At 49.5% G+C, this 24,227-nt stretch overlaps 1 protein-coding gene across 5 annotated transcripts in view; it reads left to right on the top strand.

The window, feature by feature from the left end:
• Positions 1-24,227, top strand: part of Nav1 (neuron navigator 1) — a 240,125-nt gene that overhangs the window by 143,434 nt on the left and 72,464 nt on the right. For 4 of the 5 annotated variants that reach the window (XM_074048655.1, XM_074048654.1, XM_074048653.1 and 1 more), the window contains exon 6: positions 2,666-3,031. In XM_074048655.1, the coding sequence (XP_073904756.1) occupies positions 2,666-3,031 (366 nt within the window). Of the gene's footprint in view, positions 1-2,665; positions 3,032-20,308; positions 21,307-24,227 lie in introns of those variants that run through there. The other variant, XM_074048656.1, reaches the window with a different exon arrangement.

The raw sequence follows: 24,227 nt of genomic DNA, 5'->3' as shown, positions 1-24,227 counted from the left end.
GTGGGGAGGTGGAGGTAGCCTAGGGGCCTCTGGCTTCTATCTGCCTTTATGGGAAAGGAACAAGGAGCCCTGAGGCTGGATTTTCTGTTTACCACGGACTCAGAGCCACTTCCTCTCCTAGCCTTAGGTTTATATTATTCTCATTCCACACTTGGATAGCCCAAACACCCATTCCCTGACTTTTATGGCTCTTTTACTTTCTAAAGTGCTTCTCATCAATCAGCCCTTCCTGTCCTGGGGTAGGCAGGTTATATTCCTGTTCTCTGTGCTACAGAAGGAGCCGAGGCTGGGAGGTGCAGGCCAGTGAGGGCAGCTGTGCTCTGTGGTACTGAGCCCAGCTGTCAGCCTCCATCTGTGAGGAGCTCTCTGTCCTGTGGGTGCCTCCAACAAGCTTGTTCTCACCCTGCAATTCACAGGGTGACTTTAGACTCAGTTCCTTTACTCCTGTGCTGCTTCCTCTATTTCTATAAGCTCATTTCCCCATGGAAGAGAAAATCTGGGTTAGGGGCCATGGCTATTGAGGGACATAAAACTCTGGCCTCCCCAGAGAGGCAAGCCTGGAGCAGGATATAGGACTGGAAGTGAGGAACGGAGAACCTGAACTAGAATCCTCCCCTGCCAACTTCGGTCTAGAGACATGCAAAGATGTGTTTGGGAAATAAAACAGCCATGAAATTAGGTAAGAGGCACTTTTAGTGCAGAAAGCTAAATGGGGCAGGCCAAGAATATGATGGAAGACCTGGATGTCAGTATGACCCTTACTTCTATATGGCTAACTATCCAGACCAGTTAGTTAGATGGCTAACTAACCCATCATCTTCTTAGTTTGGTCCTCCTCCTCTTTTCCCTTCACCTTGCCATGTCCTGGTCATGGCCCGGAGTTAAGCACTTGTTGCATGAGGCCCTGAACTGTGTTTTGTGGCAAGGATGTCTCTGCTCTTCCTTCAGCAAGTCTGTCTGCCCCTTGTTGGCTTCATTGTTGGCCTCAACTACCTGCCACGCCCCTGCAAGGTGCTGAGATACAGTCTGAGTCACACCTTGACTGTGGTCTGTGCCTTCAGGGAACTTCCACTGAGGAGATGCAGTGTCTAGGTTCACAGTAATTACAGGCGGAAATAGGACAGTGGCCAGGAGAGAAGAAGCTAGGTGGGGAGCAGTCAGGAACCCTCAAGATCTGACACAGCAGTCACTCATAGCCCTGCCCAACCAGGGATCTCCCAGCTCATCCATAGACAGCCTCAAGGACCCCAATCATGTTGGTTTTCAAGGCCATCTGCTGAGGAAAAAAAAAAAAAATCTTGTTTTTCTCAGGTCCAATAGAGACAATTTTGAAGAATTTTATTTTTTTCAAGCAACTTTATAAAAACAACAATAGAAAAATCAATGTCTCCCTCCCGTCCATAGCCATGAGAGTAGCTGTGAAAGGGGTGTGTTCACAGGTCAAATACTCCTTTGCTTCACGAACCTTACATGCAGCCACACGTCACCTTAGCTGCTCCAGCTTTCGTGACCCACACAACCCCATTTCATTTTCTCACCCCTGTCTATCTGACTTTAGTTAGGCCAAGCAACTGAGACCCTACCTAAGGTTATTTGGATTGGATGGAATTATCCTGAATCCAAGCCCAGGCTGCCCTTCCAGTCAGATCATAGCCATATTTGCTCTCTGCAGCCACCCTGGCTCCTAAGGGAGAGAAGCCCCCCTTCCCAAGGCCTCCAGGTCCCTCTAAACTCAGGCCCTCTGGCAATGACTTGGGCATAGCTTCCTTGGCTTGGGACCCTGGGCATCCTGCTTCACCCTGGTGTACCTTCCTGAGTCCTTTCCTTTGTCCAGTGAAGGCTGCTTCTGCTCCCTGGGGAAGTCTTGCTTCTTCCCCTGCTGCCCTAGGCCTGTGGCTGGGACTAGTCTTCCTGGGCACCTCTATCACTTATCTCAGGACCCTGAAGCTTGTCCCATACCCTCCACATCTACTGCAGGCTCTCCTAGGTCTGGTGCTTGGAAACCAGCTAGTTCTCAGCTCACTGATGTTAAAAAAGGTGGTAGAGCCCAGCGTGGTGGCATCCTAGCATTTGGGAGGTAGAGGCAAGAGGATTGAGAGTTCAAGGCCAACCTGGGCTACATAGTGAAAGGAAGGAAGAAGAAGGGAGGGAAAGAAGCAGGAAGGGAGGAAAGAAGAGAGTAAAAAACAAAGTGAAAAATCAAGGCCTTCTAAGCTCTGGTGAACAGTTCCTCCCACTTCCCTTATCCTCCAGATCTAATCGGCCCCTTCCACTGAGTGAGCATCTTCTAGGTACCAGGCACTGTCAGGTCTGTACCTCTGTGATCCTCCCAACTCTATGAAAGCTGTTAGGCTGTTATTCTCATCTCACAGATGAGGAAATGGAAGCCTAGCAAGGTTAATTGTGTACCTTGGGCTCACTTACCAACAAATGGCAAAAAAAAGTTTCAGACCCAGGTCGTACTGCACAGCAGAGGAGGTCATTAGTATACAGGATTGCTTCCCTAACCACTTAAAATCTTTGTCCCTTGACATTCTGAGATCCCTATAACAAGGTAACAGGAAATTGGAGGCCTTGTGGGAGAGGCAGGAGGGCATGCAGGTGGAAGACAGGGTATAGTAGCCATGCTGAGGACTGAAGTAGTGCCCTTCTGCTCTTTGCTCAGCTCCCTGGAGATGACCTGCTATGACAGCGATGACGCCAACCCTCGCAGTGTGTCCAGCCTCTCCAACCGCTCCTCCCCTCTCTCTTGGCGCTATGGCCAGTCCAGCCCAAGGCTGCAGGCTGGTGATGCGCCCTCGGTGGGTGGAAGCTGCCGTTCGGAGGGGCCACCCGCCTGGTACATGCATGGGGAGCGAGTCCACTACTCCCACACCATGCCCATGCGAAGCCCCAGCAAGCTCAGCCACATCTCCCGCCTGGAGCTGGTCGAGTCCCTGGACTCAGATGAGGTGGACCTCAAGTCTGGCTATATGAGCGACAGTGACCTCATGGGCAAGACCATGACAGAGGATGATGACATCACTACTGGGTGAGCACAGGGGCCCTTGGGTATCTGGGGCAAGAGCTGGGAGGACAGTGGAAAACAGTAATGTGGAACACCTTGAAAGTGGGAGTTAAATTCCAAATGAATATGACAAAAGGGATTTGTGTATAGGTTTCTGACTGTCTCTGCATCTGGTGTGATGTGTTCTAGACTTGGCTATAGTGGGTGGAGCCACATCTGAAGAGTTACTTGGTCAATGAAGGTACCTTTCTCTCATTGGCCTCTGTGGCTGTCATTCTGTGATATGCCCAAAAATGGCTAAAGAGCCTTGGAAAACCATTTCAGTCACAGTTCCTTTGTGACTTCCTCTTCCTCTGTGCTTCCCCATTTGCAAAAAGAGGTTAATATACCATATCCTACTGAGGTTGATAATACCATATCTTGCCTGCTGTGATGAGCAAATGAGAGTGAGTTGATGAAAGTGCAAATCAAACAGAAAGTGGGGTGATATCTTTGCTCTCTCTGCCAGGGGTTCCCATTATGCTGGTCTCTAATCTTGCCCCACTGGCCCCTGGTCTCTACTCCTTGGGTTACTGCTTTTGCAAACTTTCTACCACTAACACAATGTCCTCATCTCTACCCCCAGTCTATTGGACCCTTCTTTCCTGCCCTTTGCCCCACAGGGACCCTCACCTTCTGCTGTAGTTGAAGATATTGGGCCTGTGGAGATAACTTGGACAGAAGTGGCAGTCTGGGAAATAAGGGGAGATGATAGGAAGAAAGAACTGTTAGAGGCTCTGTGGGTCCTGGCAACTGTTTTAAACCCTGAGACCAGAGAACCACAGTGGTTCTGGAAGCTTCTCTGGGATGTCTCTCTGCTGACTGCCACATCCATCTTCTTTCTTGGTTGATTGGGACCCCTAAGGGCCCACACAAGAAGCAGCAGCACCCCTCCCTACCTCTCAGGGTCTTATAGACTACTACCAGGGACTGCCCCTCCCCAGTAAAAATCTCTGGCTTGAGGAAAGCAGTCTCTTGGAAAAGACTGCAAGCCAAGCTCCAGGCCATCCCACCCCACCCCTGAGGATAAACTTGGCGGGGTCTGGTCAAGTCCTGTCCAGCTGATGAGGCTGCTCTGGAGCAAAACAACTGACGCATGAATGGGTTGTTTACTGACTGGTTAATCCCAGGGGCAGCCCAACCTCACGCTCAGATCCGCCAGCCTGGAGCTGGAACCAGAGACAAGCCATCCAGCACACAGGCACTGAGCAGCTGCTGTGGTCAGAGCCCTGTGCAGGACAGGAGGGAGGGTGTCGGAGGAGTCCCTTATAGCCTGTGCCCCAGGAAGCGCCTCTGAGGAGGTGTCAGGTCCCTGCCCCTTGAGAGGTCCCAGCCAGACAAGGCAAGGGGAACTCCAAGATCTGTGGGATGGAAAAGTTCCCTGTGTGTTGGAGGGACCATGGCCCCAGTTCTAGGGAGACCCTAGACTGGGGAACCTCCCCACTGCTCTGAGAGCCCCTCCCCTCACAATGTCCTTGGCAGAAAATTCCCCAAGTGTTGGAAGACATGAGATGCCTCCCCTGGAGGGGACCCACCCTGAGGAAGGCCACAGGACTTCTAGACTTAGCTAGCTGTGTGAACTTGGGCAAGGTAGTTGACTCCTCAGGCTTCAATTTGTCTATCTGCTAAATGCAGATGCTACTAGAACAATCTCAGGGTCCTTGTGAGGATTGACAGAATTAATATGTAAAAAAGGGAGACTCTGGAGAGTTCCAGACCATGCGGGAGGCAGTGCTCTTGCCCTCGGGGAGGGTATAGTTTGGCCAGAGCACCACTCATCTAGAATCAACAGCCAGGTCAGATCTGTTAGCAGCTGCGCACATAAGAGTGAGGACACAGAGTGCCACCAGGAGAACAGGAAAGGAAAGTCACTTTTATCCACTCCCTCATACGCTTTCTTTATCTTCTCCTCTGAGCAGTGTGTGTGTGTTCCTGAGTCAGTTAAGAAACCAGCTGCATTCCCAAGGCCCTCCACACCTACCCACTGGAAGTCCAGGGAAGCCTGGCATTGGCCTGAGGAAGTGGAGTAATTGCTGGCATGACGTTTTCTGAGAGTGGACCATGATGTAGACTCAGTGCTAGTTCACAACATAATTTCCAGTGCAGTTTTTAGGGTCAGTCAGTTAGCAGTAAGTCTTAACCTTCCTTTCAAGGTTTCTTTGTCATGTAATTCCCTGCCAGAACTGTAAAACACAGCCATCTTTTTTGTTTTAGTTGTTGTTAAAAGGAATCAATTTATAATGCCCGGAAATTTAAATGTAAACAGTTGCTCCTCGATTATGCATCTTCATGCTTACGTGTTGTGTTTTCTTGGGGATTTTTTGTTTTGTTTTTTTAAATTAGAAACAGGGTGTTCTGAATTCCAGCAGATCTTTGAGTAACTGCAAATTCGAGGGGTCTTTGTTGAGTCTCCTCTTGGTCCTCTCTTCTCCACTGAGGTTTTGTCATTTAGAAAATGTTGTATTTCTAAGAAAATTGTTTTTGCTGTTCATAAAATGGACCAGGCTATTCCTGCAGAGGCTATGTTCAGAGCTTCCCCTCCTGCCCACATGGCCACCCAGTGGCTGTCATTCACCTCCCCCAAAAGGTTCCCAGCAGCAATGGGCCACCAGAGCAGTGAGGCTGGTTCCTGGGCTCCTGCCTAACACCTTGGGTGACACAATGGGCCACAAGAGCTCCAAGTGAGTCATGAAGGATGACAGTGGCTTTGACCCTTTCCCAGTGCTCTTTGTTATCTGCTGGGGGTCGCCATGGGGTATGGGGGTCTTCTTAAGCCAATGTATAGCTTCAAGTCAGCTCGCCCTACTCCATCTTGCACCAGGCTGCTTCCCACGTAGCCACTCAGCAAACTCAAGAATTAAACTCTTCAAACAAAACAGTAAACTAGGACAGAGAAAGTGACTCTCATGCTGCTCCCAAAATAATCGCACGCTTTAAATATTTAGTTCTTAAAAATGATGGTAAAGTCTACATAAGATCTGCGATTTTAGGCCAACCACTTGAAAGTGCAAGGGTCAGTGCATCACGTGCCTTCACATCGTTGTGAGCTGCAGTCACCACCTTTACCTCCACCACCTACCACCCATAACCCACTATCACCACCACCACAATCACTATGACTGATGCCATCACCACTACCACCACCACCCACCATCACCACCACCACCACCCACCATCACCACCACCACCAACACTCACCACCACCACCAACACTCACCATCACCACCCACACCATCCATCCATTCAGAATGGATCATCCCAAACTGAAACTCCATACTTACCAAGCAATGACTTCCCTTCCTTCCTCCCTCCAGCCCCTGGAAACCTCCACTCTACTTTTTGTCTCTGTGAATTTGATGACTCCAGGTAGCTCATCTAAGTGGAATTATACAGTATTCGGGTTTTTGTGACTGGCTTATTTTACCTAGCCTAATGTCATCAAAGTTTATCATATTGTAGGATGTGTCAGAATTTCCTTCTTTTTTAGACTGGAGGTGTGGCTCAAGTGGCAGAGTGCTTGCTTTGCAAGCATAAAGCCCTAAGTTCAAACCCCAGTCCTAGCAAAAATAATAATAATAATAATTTCCTTCTTTTTTTAAGGTTTACTAATATTCCGCCATATGTATCTACTATATTTTGTTTATCCATTCATGCACTGATGGGTTGTGTATACCCTATGGCCGTTGTGAGCATTGGTACTGTGAACATTGATTATGAATATCTGTTCAAGTCCCTAATTTCAGTTCTTTTGGGTTTATACACAGGAATGGAATTGCTGGACTATGTGGTAATTTTATGGGTAACTTTTTAAAGAACCTCTATACTATTTTCCACAGAGACTGTACTATTTTACCAGTTTAATATTTTATATCTTTACTGTTCACTAAATTCACTTTCTTTTTTAAACAATAGCCATCCTAATTGTGTATGTCAGATTTCTGTTGCTGTAACAAAATACCGAGACCATCGATTTAAAAAGAGGAAAGGTTTATTTTGGATTACAGTTTCAAAGTTTTTCTGTCCACATTTGGTTGTCCCCATTGCTTTTGGGTCTGGGGCAAGGCAGTACATAGTGGAGGGAGAGCAAGTGGAAACTGTCCACCCTGGCTGGGGAGAGGGAAGGAGAGAGAGAGAGAGAGAGAGAGAGAGAGAGAGAGAGAGAGAGAGAGAAAGAGGAAGAAGAGAGGAAGAGAACAAGGTTGCACAGTCCCCTTCAGGAACACATGCCCAGTGACCTAAGACCTCCTTCCTGGCTCTGCCTCCTAAAAACTCCACCACCTCCTAAAAGCACCACAGGCTGAGTATGAGTACCAAGTACCAAGCCTCCAATACATGGGCCTTTGGGGGATATTTAGGATCCAAATTGTAACACTAATATGAAGTAGTATTTGATTGTCTTGATTTTTTTTCAGTACTGGGAGTTGAACTCAGATATCACTTGAGCCACTCTACCAACCAGCCTGATTGTGTTTTTTTATAAATATATTTTATTGATATAATAATTATGCATGTTTGTGGGGGTATAGTGTGACATTTCAATGCATGTGTATAGTGATCAGAACAGGTAATTGGTATATCATCAACTAAGATATTTATAATCTCTTTCTGTTGAAGACATTCAAAATCCTCTCTACTAGCTGTTTTGCAATATACAAATACCCCTTGTCAAAAACAGAATATTAGAAGTAGTTCACCTACCCTGCTGCACTCCTATGTCCATTAGCCATCCTCTCTTCTTCCTTCCCTCCCCCATACCCTTATGGCTGAACAATACTCCAGTGTACATTTATACCACATTTTCCTACTGACTTGTCCATCAGTGAATACCCAGGTTGGTTCCATATCTTGGCTGTTGTTAAATGTGAATGCAGGTGTCCCTTCAACATGTCATGTTCGTTTTCTTTGGGTGCATACATACCCACTCGTGGGATTGCTGGATCATGTGGCAGTTCTGTTTGTAGTTTTTTGAGGAAAATTATACTGTTTTCTATAATGGCTCTACTAATTTACATCCCATTAACGGTTTGGGAGAAGTCTCCCTGTCCACATCCTCACCAGCATTTGTTAATTTTTATCCTTTTGATAACAGCCATTCTAGTAGGGGCAAGATTGTATCTCATTGTGGTTTTGAACTGCATTTCCCCAATGACTGGTGGTGCTAAGCATCTTCACGTGCTATTGCCCATTTGTCTCTCTTCTTTGTGGAATATCTATTCAAATTCTTTGCCCATTTTTTTTAGTTGGATGGTTTGGGTTTTGCTGGGAGTTCTTCATATATTCTGGATATTAATCTTTTATCAGATACATGATTCATAAGTATTTTCTCCCATTCTGTGGGTTGCCTTTCTTTCTGTTGATAGTGTCCTTTGATGCACAAGAAGGTTTTTCATTGTTTTATTTTGTTTGGCTGTTTTCTTTAGACAGGATCTCTCTATGTAGCCCAGGCTGGCCTCGGGCACTGGGATTAGAGGTGTGTGCCCACTGTGTCTGGATGAAGTTTTTCATTTTGATGAAGTCCAGTTTATCTATTTTTTTCTTTTGTTGCCTGTGCTTTGGATATCAAATCTAGAAGATCATGATAAATCCAATCCCATGCAGCCTTCCATCTATGTTTTCTTCTAAGAGATTTACAGCTCGGGTGTTCTCTAGACCTTTCCCCAACTGCTTCCCCCAACACAAAAAGTCCCCACCTTCTTTCAACATTTTCCAAAATGACTCAGTCTTCCAGACTGCCTCGTTGTCCCCGTCACCCTCCTCTGGAAGCTCTCAAGTTGTCAACAATCCTCTTAGAGCTGGCACCTAGACTGATCACCTGCTTAACACTAGAAGTAGTCCTGCCAGGGAATTCTTCAAATCATGACACCCCAGACAACTTCACATTGGCTGCTGACTGTCCGAGATGACAGCTTGGGACATTTTTACCACTTAAAAAGAGAGAAGGAATTTGGTTTTCTAAAAATAGGAAAGTCTGGAATTTAATCTAACTAAGAAGATAAGTCTCTCAGCCATCTGTCTTCCCATTCAGGACATCCAGGGTCAGGTGGAGGGAGTAGAGCCCACCCAGAGGTGGACACAGGTGCTGGGGATGGGGCCACCCGCTCCCAGCTGGACAGGAGCTCCAGCCTCTGCCTTGGCCTAGATCTACCTCTTAGTGTCTCCATTTCTGCCTGTGTTGGGGGTGGCAGTAATGGATGGGAAACTGGAAAGCCAAGCCAGCCACAATCCTGCCAAATCCCACAACTCAAGGGAGTGCTGTTCACATGGTGCAGAGGTGTGCCATCTGCAGCCCTGGCAAGACTGCTGTCCAGTGACCAATACCAAGGACCACAGACAAGCAGGCCCCATCTTGAGGGAGCTCTGTGTACATGCGGCACAGCACAGCCCAGTGGACATTTCTTGGTGACTGTCTGCACCCTTGGTCTCTCCTCAGGTGGTTCTCTGCACTGTGTGTGGCTGATGTCCCAGGCTTCTTGTTTCCTCCTGTCTCTCCTCCCTTCTCTCCACAGCCTGTCCTCTTGAACTGTGCTTGGGGGCTCAGGAACAGATGGGTTTCGTTTCCTCCTTGGCTCTGAAGTGACCTGACATTGAAAAATGTCAACTAAAATAAACTGTAGGCCCCTGCTGGTTCTTGACTCCCAGAGGCAGTGAGCTGCAGCCTTAAAGAGACATTTCCAGCCTTGTAATATAGCCTCTATCTCTTCAGTCTCTCCTGAGAGGGGGAGCCCTATTTGTGCCCCATAGCATGGCCTGTATGGGAATCCTTAATCCCAAGATACCCTGCAACCACTTCCAGTGATAAGAATTCTCTTGCCTGGGCACTGGGCTGGCATAGTTTGTACACAGAGAAACTTCTGAGTCTGGATGGGCAGGGAAGGGTTGTTCTGCTCACTCCTGCCTTTGCCTTCTGTTTCCTGGTAGGTCTTTAGGTGTCCCATCTGCTGGGCAGCTGGACCAGGTCTGGCTTTGGCTCATGAACACAAGGTTAGGAGCAGAATGTGGTAGAAGGCCATCCTGAGAAGCACCTGATGCTCAAGTTCTGAAGGAAACTCAGTTTCTGCCCTTGAAGCACTTCAGATCTGAAAGGAGGTCGGGTGTTCACTGGGTGCACAGTAAAAGAAGGGATGGTGGTTGTAGCAGACCCCACTAGGGATGACAGCTAATAATTACAGTGCTAACCAGTAGATTCACACACATGTCTGTGGTTGATGCTTCTCTGTGGTACAGGGAGAAAAAAGCACTGGGCTAATCTTGGGATCTGGAGTTCAATCTTAAGCATACCTCTTGGTTGCTGTGTGGGACTGAGCAAGTCACCTAACCTCTCTGTTTTTAGTTGTTCATTTCTAAAAAGTAATTATTTTTGCCTGTGAAGATCAAGTGGGAAAGAATATGTAAGAGAATTTTGAAAAGTTTTCAGGGCTGTTGATTTGAAATATATGATTCGGACTCAATATCTACTCAATTAGCTGAAGGTTTCTTTTTCTTTTCCTTCCCTCCCCTTTTCTTCTCTCTCTCTCTCTCTCTCTCTCTCTCTCTCTCTCTCTCTCTCTCTCTCTCTCTCTGTCCCTGTCTCTCTCTCTCTCTGTCTCTCTCCCTCTCTCTCCCTCTCTCTCCTTCTTTCTGTCTTTCCTTTTCTTTCTTTGTTGCTGAGACAGGATCTTGTTACATTGTCCAGTCTGGTCTCAAACTCGATACCAACCCAGGCTGGTCTTGAACTGCCCATCCTCCTGCCTCTACCTGCCAACTGATGGGATTACACATGTGTACAACCAAGCCTACCTAAAATAATGTTTCTTAAACTTGTCAGGTGACCATTGAATTTGGGCCTTGATTTCTGTTGTGAAAAATGATCCTGTTTTGCTTTTTAACACTGCCTTGATAATCTTTTATTCCTGCAGTGTGCAGTTAGACAGACTTTTGAGAACAGATTTATCAGCACAGGCATATTACAGACTAGCAGAGCAGCATCTTGGTCACAGTAAAGGCTCATTGCCTGGGTTTGAATCCAGGCTCTTTTCCTCTTTCTCGCTACATGAGATTGGATAAATTCTTTTGGTGTCCTCAGCTAAAAAATGAAGACAGCACTGCCGTTGACTCATAAGATCATGGTGAGAATTAAATTAGATAGCACAAGGCTCCATAAATGCTGGCCATCATTAGGTAGTCATTAGATGGCATGCGTTAGCAAGACGACAGAGCTAAGCTGTCATGTGCACATTCTAGGCAGTCGCTCTTACCGCTTAGGCCACTCCACATTCTAAATACTAATACAGTATTTGAAGTGTGTGTTCACCTTCGTGCTTGAAAATGATGTTTGCCATCTGCACTGGAGGACAAACTAACTTGTTTGCCAGAAAAGATGGATTTGCCCTGACCCCATTTTTGCCTGCCCATGCAATGTTCCCATGCCGCAAATGGTGTCCATCTGTGACTTGGAGTCTGGGCTGTAAGTACAGCATGTGTTGTGTAAATGGCTAAGCTAATTGCACACAGGATCACACAGTGGCCGTGACCTCTTTCTCATCATGACCTAGCTAACTGAGCTGGCCGTCCTATACTTGAACGTATGTTTCTCATATGTCAAGAGTGACTTGCCTGGTGTCTTAGTCACTTTGTGATGCTGTAACAAAACACTACAGACTGGCTAATTTATGAAGAGCACATTTATTTCTTACAGTTCTGGGAGTGGAAAGTCCAAGATTGAGGGGATGAATTTGGCAAGGACTTTCTTGCTGCACCATCTCATGGTAGAAAGTGGAGGAGCAAGAGGTATGCACAAGAGAGGGAACCTACCCTGTGTAACTAACCAGCAACCCATTTGTGAAGGCAGAGCCCTCATAACCTTTTCATCTCTTAAAAGTCCTGTGGCTCAGCCAGGTGCTGGTGGATCATGCCTGTAATGCTAGATTCTTGGGAGGCTGAGATTGGGAGGATCATGGTTGGAGCCCAGTCAGGGCAAAAAGCCTATGAGACTCCAACTCAGTCAATAGCTGGTCACAGTGGTGCATGCACCTGTGATCCCAGCTGTAGCAGGAAGCATAAAATAGAAGGATCACAGTCCAGGCCATGCTGGGCAAAAAGTGAGACTCTATCTCCAAAATAACCCCAGCAAAAAGGGCTGGAGGTGTTGCAAGTGGTATAGTGTCTGCCTGCCAAGCATGATGCCCTGGGTCCTACAGCTCAATGCAGTCACATTGAGGCTTAAATTTCCAACGTCTCCAATTTTAGGTGATGCCATAGCAGCGGGGGTACTCCCAGAAGCTGATCTCAAGATGAGGATTTGGTTTATTTGGGAGGAGATCTCAGAAAGCGCTGATGAGCAGGGGAAATGAGTCAAAAGAGAAGGAAGGTGGGCATGTACAGGTTGCTGCTGTGGACACTTGAAGCTTAGGGATTTCTGGGAGATGACGGGGAACAAAACTCAGAGTGCCTACCCAAAGGGCATTTATCTTTCAGCTCACATTCATTATTGGCTAAAGGCAATTCATCTGGGTGCTGAGCCAGCAGTTCCAGCCTGCTCAGAGGCTGTGTCCCAGGTGCTTGTAATGGTGCCCAGGTGCAGGTAGAGGATCAGGGACTGCAGAGGGGACACAGGTAGAACACAAACACCATCAATTATAAAGAAGAGAGGAGGGAAGCAAGGAAGCGAAGGAGGCTAATGGAATGGAGATGATAAACTTTAGAGAGTTCCTGGCCCTGAAGCCAACTTTAATTCCTTTTTTATTTTTTCTTTTTCTTTTTGCAATACTGGGGTTCGAACTTAGGGCCTACACCTTGAGCTACTCCATCAGCCCTTTTTTTTTGTGATGAGTTTTTTTGAGATAGGGTCTCACGTTCTATTTGCCTGAGCTGGGTTCACACCTCGATCTTCCTGATCTGTGCCTCCTGAGTAGCTAGGATTACAGGCATGAGCCACTGGCGCCCAGCCCCTTAATTCTTAAAATGCAATAGTGGACAGTCTTCCTCAGTGTGCATAGTTAATACATGTCTCAAACTGTGTCCGTTCAAACCTGGAATAAGCCAGGTGTTCCAGAGGGGCTGCTGGATGTATGCAGGTTGCCATAGCAATTGATATCACTGAAGAGTGGCCCCTCCTTTGGGTGTCCTAGTAACCTACAATTGAGCTGCTGGAGTTTTGACTGAGAGTGATGACATACAATTTGATTGCCAATCAGAATGGACAAGGGTTGAGGAAGCTGTGGAGATGGGTTTGGCTTTTCTTCCCCCCATCCCTGCCTTCCTGTCTACCTGTCCATTTGTCTTACCTCTTCAACTGTCAGTCTCTTCCTTTGCTCCACAACCCTTATGTTCTGTGATAAGCCAGCTGGGCTTGTATGGTGCCTGGAAATTCCATGCAAGCTGATATAACCAAGAGAGCACAATGTGGAAGTGTGATAGGCTGCTTTAGCTCTCATCTCTGAGGCATCGGGAAAGCTGTTTAAGTAGAAATAACAATATGGAACTAGGATTGTTGTTGAGAGGTAAGTGAATATAGTGGATGTAAAACACTTGGTATGCAGGGTGCTCGGTGTTAGCTCCCTCCCTTCTCTTTGTTGGCTTTTCTACAGGCCATCCATGGAGTGGGGGTTTTCCTGCATAGGTGGTAATGCCCATTTACTCACTCATCTTTGCCAAGCCCCCTCCCTTCAGGGAGCCTTCCCTAATTCATCCCATGGCAGTATGATTGCTGTCTGACATGAGTTGTCCTAGAACTTGTGTGCATAATTTGTACTGCAGTAACTGGTGTTTTTATGATTCTGTAACGACTGTAAAGCACATATGGTTTACAAAACACTAACCTGACATTATTTCATTTAATCTTAACAACAATGGGAATTAGATATTCTTTCCCCTTATTTATAAGTGAGGAAGTTGGAACTCAGCTCATCTGGCTTGGCAGAATTACTGAACTTGAAAGTGGCCACATCAGAACAGAACCCAGGCCTCTAGACTCCATGCCCTGGGCTCATTCCGGCATACACCACTGCCTTGCTGTGTGCATCTTGCGTCCCCAAAGCCTGGCAGCATGTCAGAGGCAGGATCACATGCCCTCTGTTAGAGCAGGAACTTGCCAACGATGACACCCTGTTTGTGCTTAGGTTCTCCTCTCTGCCATGCTGTTGTCTAACCAATGAATCATTGTTGGAGACCCTCTGCTGCAATGCCCCTAAGTGACCTCCCCATCTTCCTTGCTTTGGGGAGCCACAAGTGGCCACAGCCAGGAACTCTGGGCCAACAGCAGAAGGAGTAACCCAAGCCTTGTGAATGCAAGTCCTTGTCTGACTCTGGCTCAAAGACCAGGCTGTCCCAGGATGCTCCTGAGGGACCAGCTCTGGCCTCTGGGCTATCAGATGTCTCTGGCCAAGCAGCAAAAGACCATTCACTGCTGCTGAAGAAAGGCCAGAGAGGGGTCTTAGCCACTGAGCTTTGTAGGAGGCTGCCCCAAAGAGGCTGCAGGCAGAATTGTTCTTGCCTGTCTATGTGTGGGGTAACCATGGAACAAGCACAGGCAGATGCATAAGCCTGGATTTGAAAAGGAGGCAGGCCCAGAGAGATCCAAAGCACACAGCTACCTAATAGATGGATCCATGTTCACTCAGTGCATAGAGCAGAGTCACAGAGAGAGCAGACTGGAGAGAGGCTGATGGGGGCATGTGCCATAGATAGAACCAACCAGCACATTCATGTTGTGCATGCCAAGGTATGGAAATGAGAGACAGACAGACACTGTGTGAGACCCATCCAGGCACATGTGGGAGGTGGCTGAATACAAAGAAGCTATGTGCACACAGGATCAGCTGTTTTGTGCAGGGGGCAGTTCAGAAACCAGCTAGCACAGAGTGTCAGAGAAGTGGAGGGACTTCCAGAAAGGGACGAGTGACCCTGCACTCAGCTTGGGGCCCTGACCCAGAGCAGGGCAAGAAAGTCTCACCAGCCCACCCCTGCTTCTCCTTTGGCAAGCTCCTACTCAAAGGGCCTGTCTTGGGCTTTGTCCCTTCTTTCCTATGGGGCATTTCCAGCCTGGAGACAGGGACAAAATTCTGCCCTAGTTCCTGCCCTCTGTTTTGTTTTGGTTTTTTTGGTGGAACTGGGGTTTTAACTCAAGGGCAAAGCAGGCACTGTACTATTTGAGCCATACCTCCAGTCTGGTTATTTTGGAGATGGGGTCTCCCAAACTATTTGCCCAGGCTGGCTTTGACCCACTATCCTACTAATCTCAGTCTCCCAAATAGTTAGAATTGCAGGCTTGAGCCACTGTTGCCCCACCCGCCTCTTTTCCTGACCACCTTCATTTAGCCCTTTCCCCAGGCCCTCTTCTCATTGGTCATCTTTCTCAGTCTCTTAGCCTTCCTCTACTTCCATGTCTGGCTTCTGTCCTGGCCACAGTGGGTTTGATGACAAGGGGTAGTCCAGGAGTGATACTATGTACACATGTAGACAGACCCACGTGGTGGGACTTCTTGCAGCAAGGGTCCCAGGACAGCTGACATGCTGCCCAGTGTTAGTAGAAGTGAGGGACACAGCTAATCAGTCTGACACTGCTCCTTACCAAGCCTCAGCAGACTTCAGAAGGGAACCCCAATGGACGACCAGCTGCCCTGGGCCCAGGCTGGGGTGAACTTTACCCAGATGCTCCCTGTTTTCTAGATTTGGCCTGGGCAAGGCACTCCCATGTGAGGGTCCGGCAGGAAGATCCCACTGAAGTCTGGGATGAAGCAGCTGTGCAATCCCAGTTCCCCTCTTCTGTTAGTGTTCTGTTCTTGGGAGGCAGAGTGGCAAAGTCTATGGAGCATGCTGGAGACTGGTTGGCCTGGATTTCATTCTCCGCTTGTCAGTCACTGCTTATATGACCTTGGATATTACCCAAAGCCTCTTTGTGCTTCAGTTTCATTGTCTCAAAGGAGAGATAACGTTGGTATCTACCCCATGGTATTTATTCATACATTAAGTACTTACAGAGTACCAACAAGGGAAAAATAGAAATTGTTCTTAAACTCCTACAGGAAAAAGAAATTGCAAACAAGCAAATCAATGTATGAAATAAAAATATAATCGTTTAGATGGTGCTGTGTACTTTAAAGATAAATCTGGGTGAGGGGCAGATGTGTGGTGGCTATTTGAGACAGGATGGTCAGGAAATGTTTCTTTGAAGATGGAGCCATTCAATAAACAGAAGAGTGAGTGCAAAGGCCCTGAGGCAAGAATGAGTGGACTATTCAAGGACCTGGCAAGTAAGTAGTGTAGCTGAAACAGAGTAAACAAGGGATGAGAAATGAGGTCAGGAGGTAGCCAGGGACCAGGTGTGCCATGCTGAGGACTGTGGCTTTTCTTCTAAGTGAGAGGGGAAGCCCCTGGAGCACTTCAGAGAGAGGGGTAATGCAATCTGTCCTGTTTCCATAGCAGCTGTCTGGCTCCTGTGAAGAAAAGAGACCTACCCTGTGACATCAGGGGAACCAAGGGGCGTGGAAAGGAGGCCTCTGCTTTCCACGTGAGAGGGGAGAGTAGCTCACACCAGCTGTTAGAGGCTGAGGCCTGGAGAAGGGCTTTGAGGATTGAAGGATACGATACATATGCACTGCACACAGAGATGCGAGCGCATGCGCGCACACGTGCGCGCGTGCACACACACACACACACACACACACACACACTGGTACCTGCTCAGCCACCCCTCTGCAGGTCCATCAGACCCTTAGTTGACAGGCAGCCTCTGCCCCCTCTCTTTCCTCTTCCACTCCTGAATGCTCTGTCACTCGCTCACAGGGATAGTAAGTTAAGCCTACCAGGCCAGGAGGTCACTATGTGGGACCTGGTGGGGGCTCCTCTCTCTGCTGCTGCTCCCAGCTGCGGGGGTGGTGGGAAAGGCATGTCTCCTCAAAGGTTACATAAATATTTGCTGAGTAGTAACACAGCTGGGAGCAGGGCCCCTTCCTCCAGCCGGCTCATTTGCCACCCCAGAGAAATCTCAGCTGAGATTAGGGCAGGGCTTTTGGAACTCTCCACTGATCCTCTGCTGGCACTAGGGTGCCAGATGAACCTTCCAAACCTTTCAGTCTAAGCCCAGGGCCGGCCTCAGGGATGGAGTTGGTAAGAAATGAAACCTCTGTGTAGAAGGGACGCTGGTCCAGGAATCAGGAAACCTGGGACAAATGGAGGGGTCTGGAGCACTTCACTTCCCCTTTCTAGGCTACTTCTCCTCCTCTGTGAAAGGAGGGGGTTGAACCAGGTGACCTCTAAAGTCCTTTTCCATTCTGATGTTCTGGATTGTCTGACTTCATGAGCAGGGTCTGGTCCAGAATCCATGGCTAGGGAAGGCCTGGAGGTTGGTGAGGAGAGGCAGCAACCTTGCTGGATCAGGAGAGAGGAGGGAAGCTCCCAGGCTCACATCTGGAAGCCACAGACACTGAAATCCCCCAGCGATCCCCGACCTGGAGCTGATGTAATTACTGCCAATACACCTGTGGCCAGACTACCTTAGGCCACTCTGAACCCTTCTAGCCTTGAGTGATATAAAGCAAGTATTAAAATAGCTGCCTGGTTGTTTGGAGATGGAAAAAAATCATAGATGTGACTGTGCTTTGAAAACTTGTGCTGTGGAGATGTTGGGAATCATTTTTCTAGACATTTCTATCAAAGTCACAACAGACAATTCCCTCAGGATTCAGTGGAGTCATTGGGATTTCTGGAGTAGGTTTTTGAAAGCTGGGATTAGGGATGTGACCAGGCAATTCCCAAGTCCTTTTCTCCCCATTCCCTGCCCCCTTAGCTGATTTAATTCTTTTTCTTATCACTCTACTCTCTGCCTGCCTCTGCTGAGATGCTACTAGCTTAGCTTGGCCAGGCATGGAAGGGGGTGTCCAGGCCTACGTCTCACCTACAGGCCAGGAAGAGGGAGGTTGTTCTTCCATCTGATGAGTTACCCAGGGCAAGTCAAGGAACAGAGTGTGGGTGCCTACCCTGTGAGCCAGTCTTCTCAAGGGGCTCACCAGGAAATCAGGTGTGTGGTCAGGCCCCAGACAGGTGACACTGGAACCCAGAACCCTCCAGGCAAATGAATTCAGAGCTCAAAGAACTACCTGGCAAGTCTCTCTTTTTTTTCTTGCCCCACTCAAACCAACCAACCACATCAACCTTCGAACCTTCCCCAAACTATCTTTAGATGTCTCCATTGAAAATGGGACATTGGCAGAGAACACCTTGGGTCTGGGCACAGGTAATTCCAGAGATCCTTCAAGGTCTGGGAAGTAGGGGCAGGGGGCAGGAATCACCCCTTCTTAGGACTCTGCCGAGGGACTTGCCCTCTGCTTTGAGCATTTCCTGGCCTTTTCATGCCTCAGTGTCCCCCTTGTAAAGAGTCACTCTAGTGGTGCTGGCAGGAGAGATGAATGAGGTCATGGCTCCCAAAGGCTCTTTGAAGAGAAGCACCAGAGGCACACAGAGGAGGCCTATCTAAGAAAGATGGGCCTTTTTCCTCTTGCCCTGTTTGGCTGGGTTTTCTTCTGGAAAAGTGCCTAATTCCCAACTCCCTTTCAGCAGGTGTCTCCCCCTGCACCATGTGTGCCTCAGCTGTCCCCCACTCCCTCTGCCCGGGCATGCAGCCTAGAACCCAGAAAGAAGAGCTCCCCCACTGTAGTCAAGGCCACTATATTACTTCCCCTCTGCCACACCCCCATGATGGGCAAGGTCAAGGCCCCTTCAAGCGCAAGAGTGGGCCTGTTGACAGGGGAGGCTGTGTTTGCCTGACTTCACAAAAGCCCCCAGACAGCATTCCTCTTCAGTGCTGCTGTCCAATTACCCAAAGTGCTCTGACCTGTGGGCTGAAAATAGCAGGTGCTAATTTGCATGCTATTTATTTAAGAGGCAAAGCCTCTGGGACCCTGCCCCTTCTCCTGTAAAAGTGCACTCTACGAAGATACCACCATGAGACCCTTCTTCCCCATCAGGGAGGCAAGAGGGACATATGGAAGGAACCTTTGATTCTGTTGGGTTTGCAGGGACTCAGGAAGCTAAGAGCCCCTCCCTGGAGCTGAGCTGCTGGGTTACACTTGTTTGTATTGTGGCCTGGTCCCCCAGTCCCTGTGAGGGGTGAGGTAGAGAGTGAGAGGAAAGGGAGAATGGACTTGAGGGTAGACATACTGCCAGGTATAAGAAAAAGGGATAGGGCCACATGGGCTGGGGGTGGTGGGGAGAGGGAGAAGCTGTGAAGGAATGTTCAGGGATAGCACAACCCAAGTAAACTCCCATGCCTTACCCCTTCCAGGCCTCAGCTCTCCCTCCCTCCAGCTCTGCTCAGAAATCCACAAAGGAGGAAACCTTATGGAAAACCTACAGCTAGATCTGGAGAACAACATCCCCTGCTGATGACATTCCTCTGGCTGACAGTCATTTTCCTGGGGATTCACACTGGCTGTGGCTAAAGAGAATCCCTTATGGCGGCGCACAGCGCACGTGTCACTGTAAGCTGTTCCCCAGATGACCCAGGCCAGGCTTCAGCACAGCTGCAGGATCAGACCTTCCCTAGAGAACTGATTGTGCTCACCCTCCCTTTAGGGTAGTCGTGGGGCCAGGAGGCCAGGGACAGTAGCAGGACAGGAGAGTCAGGATAGGGCTTGGTCTAGGGACACTATCCTGGACTGAGATGGAACAATGTGCCAGAGAGAACCACTTGCCTTGCTCTGATTCCCCTCAAAGCTGGTCTGCTTAGGATCTGAGGCATCTTTCCTAATTCTTACCAGCTAAGCCGCTCAGAACAGGGCAAAGGAAATCCAAATCTGTTTTCTCCATGCTAAGGGGTGGTCTGACCTGCAGCTTATTTGCAGTATTGTTGTTTGAACTCGGGGCTTTGAGCTTGCTAGGCAGGCACTCTACTGCTTGAGCCACACCTCCAACCCTTTGTGCTGCGGTTATTTTGGAGACAGGGTCTCACTTTTTGCCTATGCAGCCTGGACTGTGATCCTCCTATTTTATGTTTCTTGTTGTAGCTGGGAAGGGAGGAAGGAACGATGGATCTGCAGATATAAACTATTCCTTTCTAAAATCCAGTCTTCCCAGCTTGTCCTCTTCACACTGGTGTGGAGACCCAACCATAGTTGTGAAGTTTCTTCAGTGAGGACAGGAGAGGGCAGGGCAGGGCAGTGGGGAGCAATCCAACTTCTGTGCCCTTCTCCTTTCTCTTTCACAGGGAGGGTAAGGTGCCAGTGTGCCCTAAGAAGCAGAGGGCACTTGCTACTGCATCCCACGACTTTTTCATACCCTATGGTAAAAACTTCGTGTCTTTGGATCTTTTTCTTCCAAATCCGTAAGCTGAAAATGCTTCCTAGATGAAGGCACAGACCCTTCTGGGGTGTGAGCTGCTCTTTTCCCCAGCCTCCCTCTGCCAAGCATGTCTTTCCCTTCATCTGTGGTCCGCTGAATGCTGGAAAGATGTTAGAACCGACCCGTGAGGGTATCAGGACTCAGAGGTCACACACCTGCCCCCAGCAGAACATTCCGGAGCCAACCTCTGACCTCCATCTCCCTACCACATCCTTCCAGAGATAGATCTTGCTTTAGGGATGTACCGGATTCAATGCTCTAATTTTGTAAAAGCTCTAATTTGTAAAAGCCTAAAAAGGAGTCGGGAGGAGGCTGGGAGGAAGCCCTCTGCCAGAGGGTTCTGCCCAGGCCTCTGACACCTCTGTCCACCTCCCCTACCCACTCGTGCACCTCGGCTCCCTGCCGGAGAGACTTGGAAGCGCCCGCTGCTCACGCCCCCTTCTGACTGCGCAGCGGGAGTCGAGCGCCCACGGGACCGCAGCTGGCATCCAAGGGGTTAACCCGGGAGCAGACCAGGTGGAGGTCCAGGCCCCTAAGCCTCCTCTGCACCTCCGGGCTTCCGAGGCCACCGGAACGGTGGAGGCTGCGGTGGCTCTTTGTCTACCTGCTGTGGGCGTTAAAGAGCCCGCTCGCAGCCAGCATCGCCGGCGCTCGGGACAGAAGTCAGCGACGGGGGAAATGGGGCTCTGTCTCTTTAAGTACAGCTGGAGCCGTAAGTACGAGCCCGGCTGCGGAAAAAAAAGGGAGCGGAGGGCCGGCGGGGTTCGGTTTCGGGCCCTCCGCGTGGTTGGCGGCTCAGACCTTTTTTGGGGTGTCCGTCGCGTGCCGGGTGAGGTCAGTCCCGGAAGGGGTCCTGGGTGCCCACCCGGTGAATGGCCGCCTGAGCTGGGCAAGATGCTTCACCTGCCTCTGCCCAGGTCGGGGAGGACAGTGAATTTCCCCCGCAGGTAAGCGCCCCCAACCCACCGCAGCCCGCCATCTGGGATCGGGATCGGGATCGTGGCACCCGGCCCAACCCCGGCCCCCCAGTTCCTCCGCAGCTGCAGCCTTGGGGTGGGGAGCGGTGGGTGTGGGGTCCGCAAGAAGGAGGGTCTTGGCCACGCTCCTGTTCTGCCAGCGCCGCCCCGAGCCTGCGGGCTTCCACCTTTTGGCTGCTGGTGTTTGGGGCTTTGGGGGTACGGAGAGGGGAGGGAAGGCGCTTAGTCTCCCCGGAGACCTGGATGTACCAAGACAATAGCACAACTTGGTTGAACTTCCATGGTTGCCGCTGCTGCAGGGGTCAGGGTCGTCAGGGACCAGGCCTGGGGGTGGGATATGCAGGGAGGTCTGCGGTCCCAGGCAGACTCAGTCGAGGTTCCCCCAATTGCGGAAACTCGGAGATTAGTCCTAGGGTGAAAAGAGGTGATGGGAGATGAAGGATGAGACCTAGGGGAAGGGAAGGGGCACTGAATTTGTGACTCTCTGAGCTGGTTGAATCTCTCAGGATGGAAATGAAGGCCTGGGACTCTACCCAGAGACTGGTGGTGAGGGACACAACCATCTTGCACAGAGCTCCTTCATAAAGGGGAAGTGAATGACCACAGCCCTTACCCCCTCCCCCACTCAGGACACCTAGAGCCGACTTGGAAAGTGCATTTTCACAGGCTGATTAGAAAATTCCAGTGACCTGAGCAGGGACTTTCTGGGTTTTCTGAGAGTTCCCACCTCAAGCTTTCATCCTGATATACACACTTGGTCCCCTCAACTTTCCTCTGACAGACCTGGCTGACTCTGGAACTTGGAGGCCAGGAAGCAGAATGAGGGACTCTGTATGGTGCTGTGGCCAGGCCCACCACAAACCTCTCCCAGCCCTCTCAGTCCCAGCAGCCAAAACTGCCACCATGTGACATGCTTTTGCTTCCTGGCGCTTCCTTGGAGGGAGCCTCAAGTACTCTTCAAGGACTCAATTGCAACTCTGCATACAAAGACTAGTAAGAGCAAAGATCCTGGCGGCCTGGGAAGAGAGGCACCTGCCTCCCTGCCTTCCCCTACAGAATCTCTGTCATCAGGCCCCTGGGAAGCCAGAGCCCTGCTGGCCCCCAACTTTTTGACTCCAACCACAGCACACAGGCTATAGCCTTGCAGTCTCCTGGAAGGTGATGACTGGGAGATTGCTCCAGTGGCTGGGGGGGGCGGTCATAAAAGCAAACAGTTCACAGAGAATAGATCCATTTGGGGACCCCTAGGGATTCTTATTTCAGGTGTGAGCTTGAGCTGTAGATCCTGGAGAAGGAAGGGGTAATTCATAACCTCCAAACCCCATCCACCTCTGCCACCCCCCCAATTAGAATCTACTTAAGATCCACATGGGGTGTGCCCAAGGGAAATTGTGTACTTGCCCTCTAACCGGGGTTTACTGGCTCTACAGATGTTCTTGTTGCCCACCCCCCCCCCCGCCCCCAGAAGGTATGAAAATCCTCTAAGTGATTCCAACACTCTTTCCCAGAATCATCTTCCTATACAACATCCTTTTCTAGCTCCTCATCATTTCTTTTGAGTTCCTATTCTCCCTGAGCCCTTGCTTTGCCCCACCCCACTCCAGGGGAACCACCCTGTCCCAGGGGAACCTGGCCTTGGCAGAGTAAGCTTAGTGCCCTATCCTGGGGCCACAGCTGTTAAGTGCTCACCTAGCTCCCTACCAGAAACAGTTTCTAGGCAGGTGTGCCTGGGTGGGGCCCAGTCTGCTTTAGCCCCGGGAGAGGAGCAGGTCACATTACATCCTGCTGCCTGCTGGGATTGGAGCTCTGTTGGATCTGAGTTTTCTTTCCATCCAAGCCCAAAGTTACAGGCTGAAAGTTCTTAGAGCAAGGAGAGAGGTGCCGTTGTAAAGTGCAGGTCAGTCCTCGAATTCACACTTCAATTATAAAATTTACCTAGCCCGCCTCCAGCCCACAGAAGGGGAGCTTAGCCCAAGCCTTTGCTCTGGGGACAGCTCGGAAACCTTCCTTGTAAATGTTTGGCTGAGGCCAGTGCGGATCAAAGAGCTGCTCTCCCAGCAGGCTCAGGCCCCCCTTGGGCTCCTGGGAGGATTCGAGGGTATAGGGTGAATGACTTAATTGGCCCTCAGTGTCTCCACGACCAGCTTTTGATGAGTGAGTTGCTGTCAGCCCTGTGTCTCCTTGCCCCAGAGCAGATGCCTTTCCCCCACACTTTGAGGATTATTGCCCCTGCTGGGGAAGGCTCTGTCTATAAGCACCATCCTCGCATGGTCTCCTCCTGGGTCTTCCAAGCAGGAAGTGAGCCCAGATCTCATCTCATTCATTCCTCCTGCTCTCTTTCCTGGCAAGGACTCTTGGGGAGAGCCTGGGGGTCAGTGGGAGCAAGACTGAACCCACAGAGAGATTCCATGGAGCAGAGAGCGTCAGCATGGCACAAAGGACAAGTGCCTACGGATAGGGTTTTATGGGGCCAGGCATGCACGCCACAGACAAACCACGCTTGCTAGCTTAACCTCTTCCTGCAGAGCCCCTGCCCTGACTTGACAAGCATGGAAGGAAGGAAAGGACCCCAGGCAGGAAGCATCTTAGGAAGCAGGAGGGCTCAGTGAGGCAGCAGTCTAAGTCCAGCATCTGAGCCAGTCACCTTTCCTCACTATACCTGATACTCTGAAACACTACCTGTGCTGAGGTAGCACGGGTATGAAATGTTCATTCATTTAATCTTCCACCATATGAGGTGTTTTTTGTCATTACCATCCCATTTCACAGATGAAATGAAACTGAAGCTTGGAGAGGTTAAGTAAACATATCTAAGATCACAGTAGAGGAATTTGTCCTCACACCTAGGTCTGTCTTGCTCTAAAACCACCTCCAGTTACTATGCTATCAGG

The sequence above is a fragment of the Castor canadensis genome, chromosome 11 (assembly GCF_047511655.1).
Source record: "Castor canadensis chromosome 11, mCasCan1.hap1v2, whole genome shotgun sequence".
NCBI classification, from domain to species: Eukaryota; Metazoa; Chordata; class Mammalia; order Rodentia; family Castoridae; genus Castor; species Castor canadensis.
This window is presented reverse-complemented; position numbering and strand designations above follow the sequence as displayed.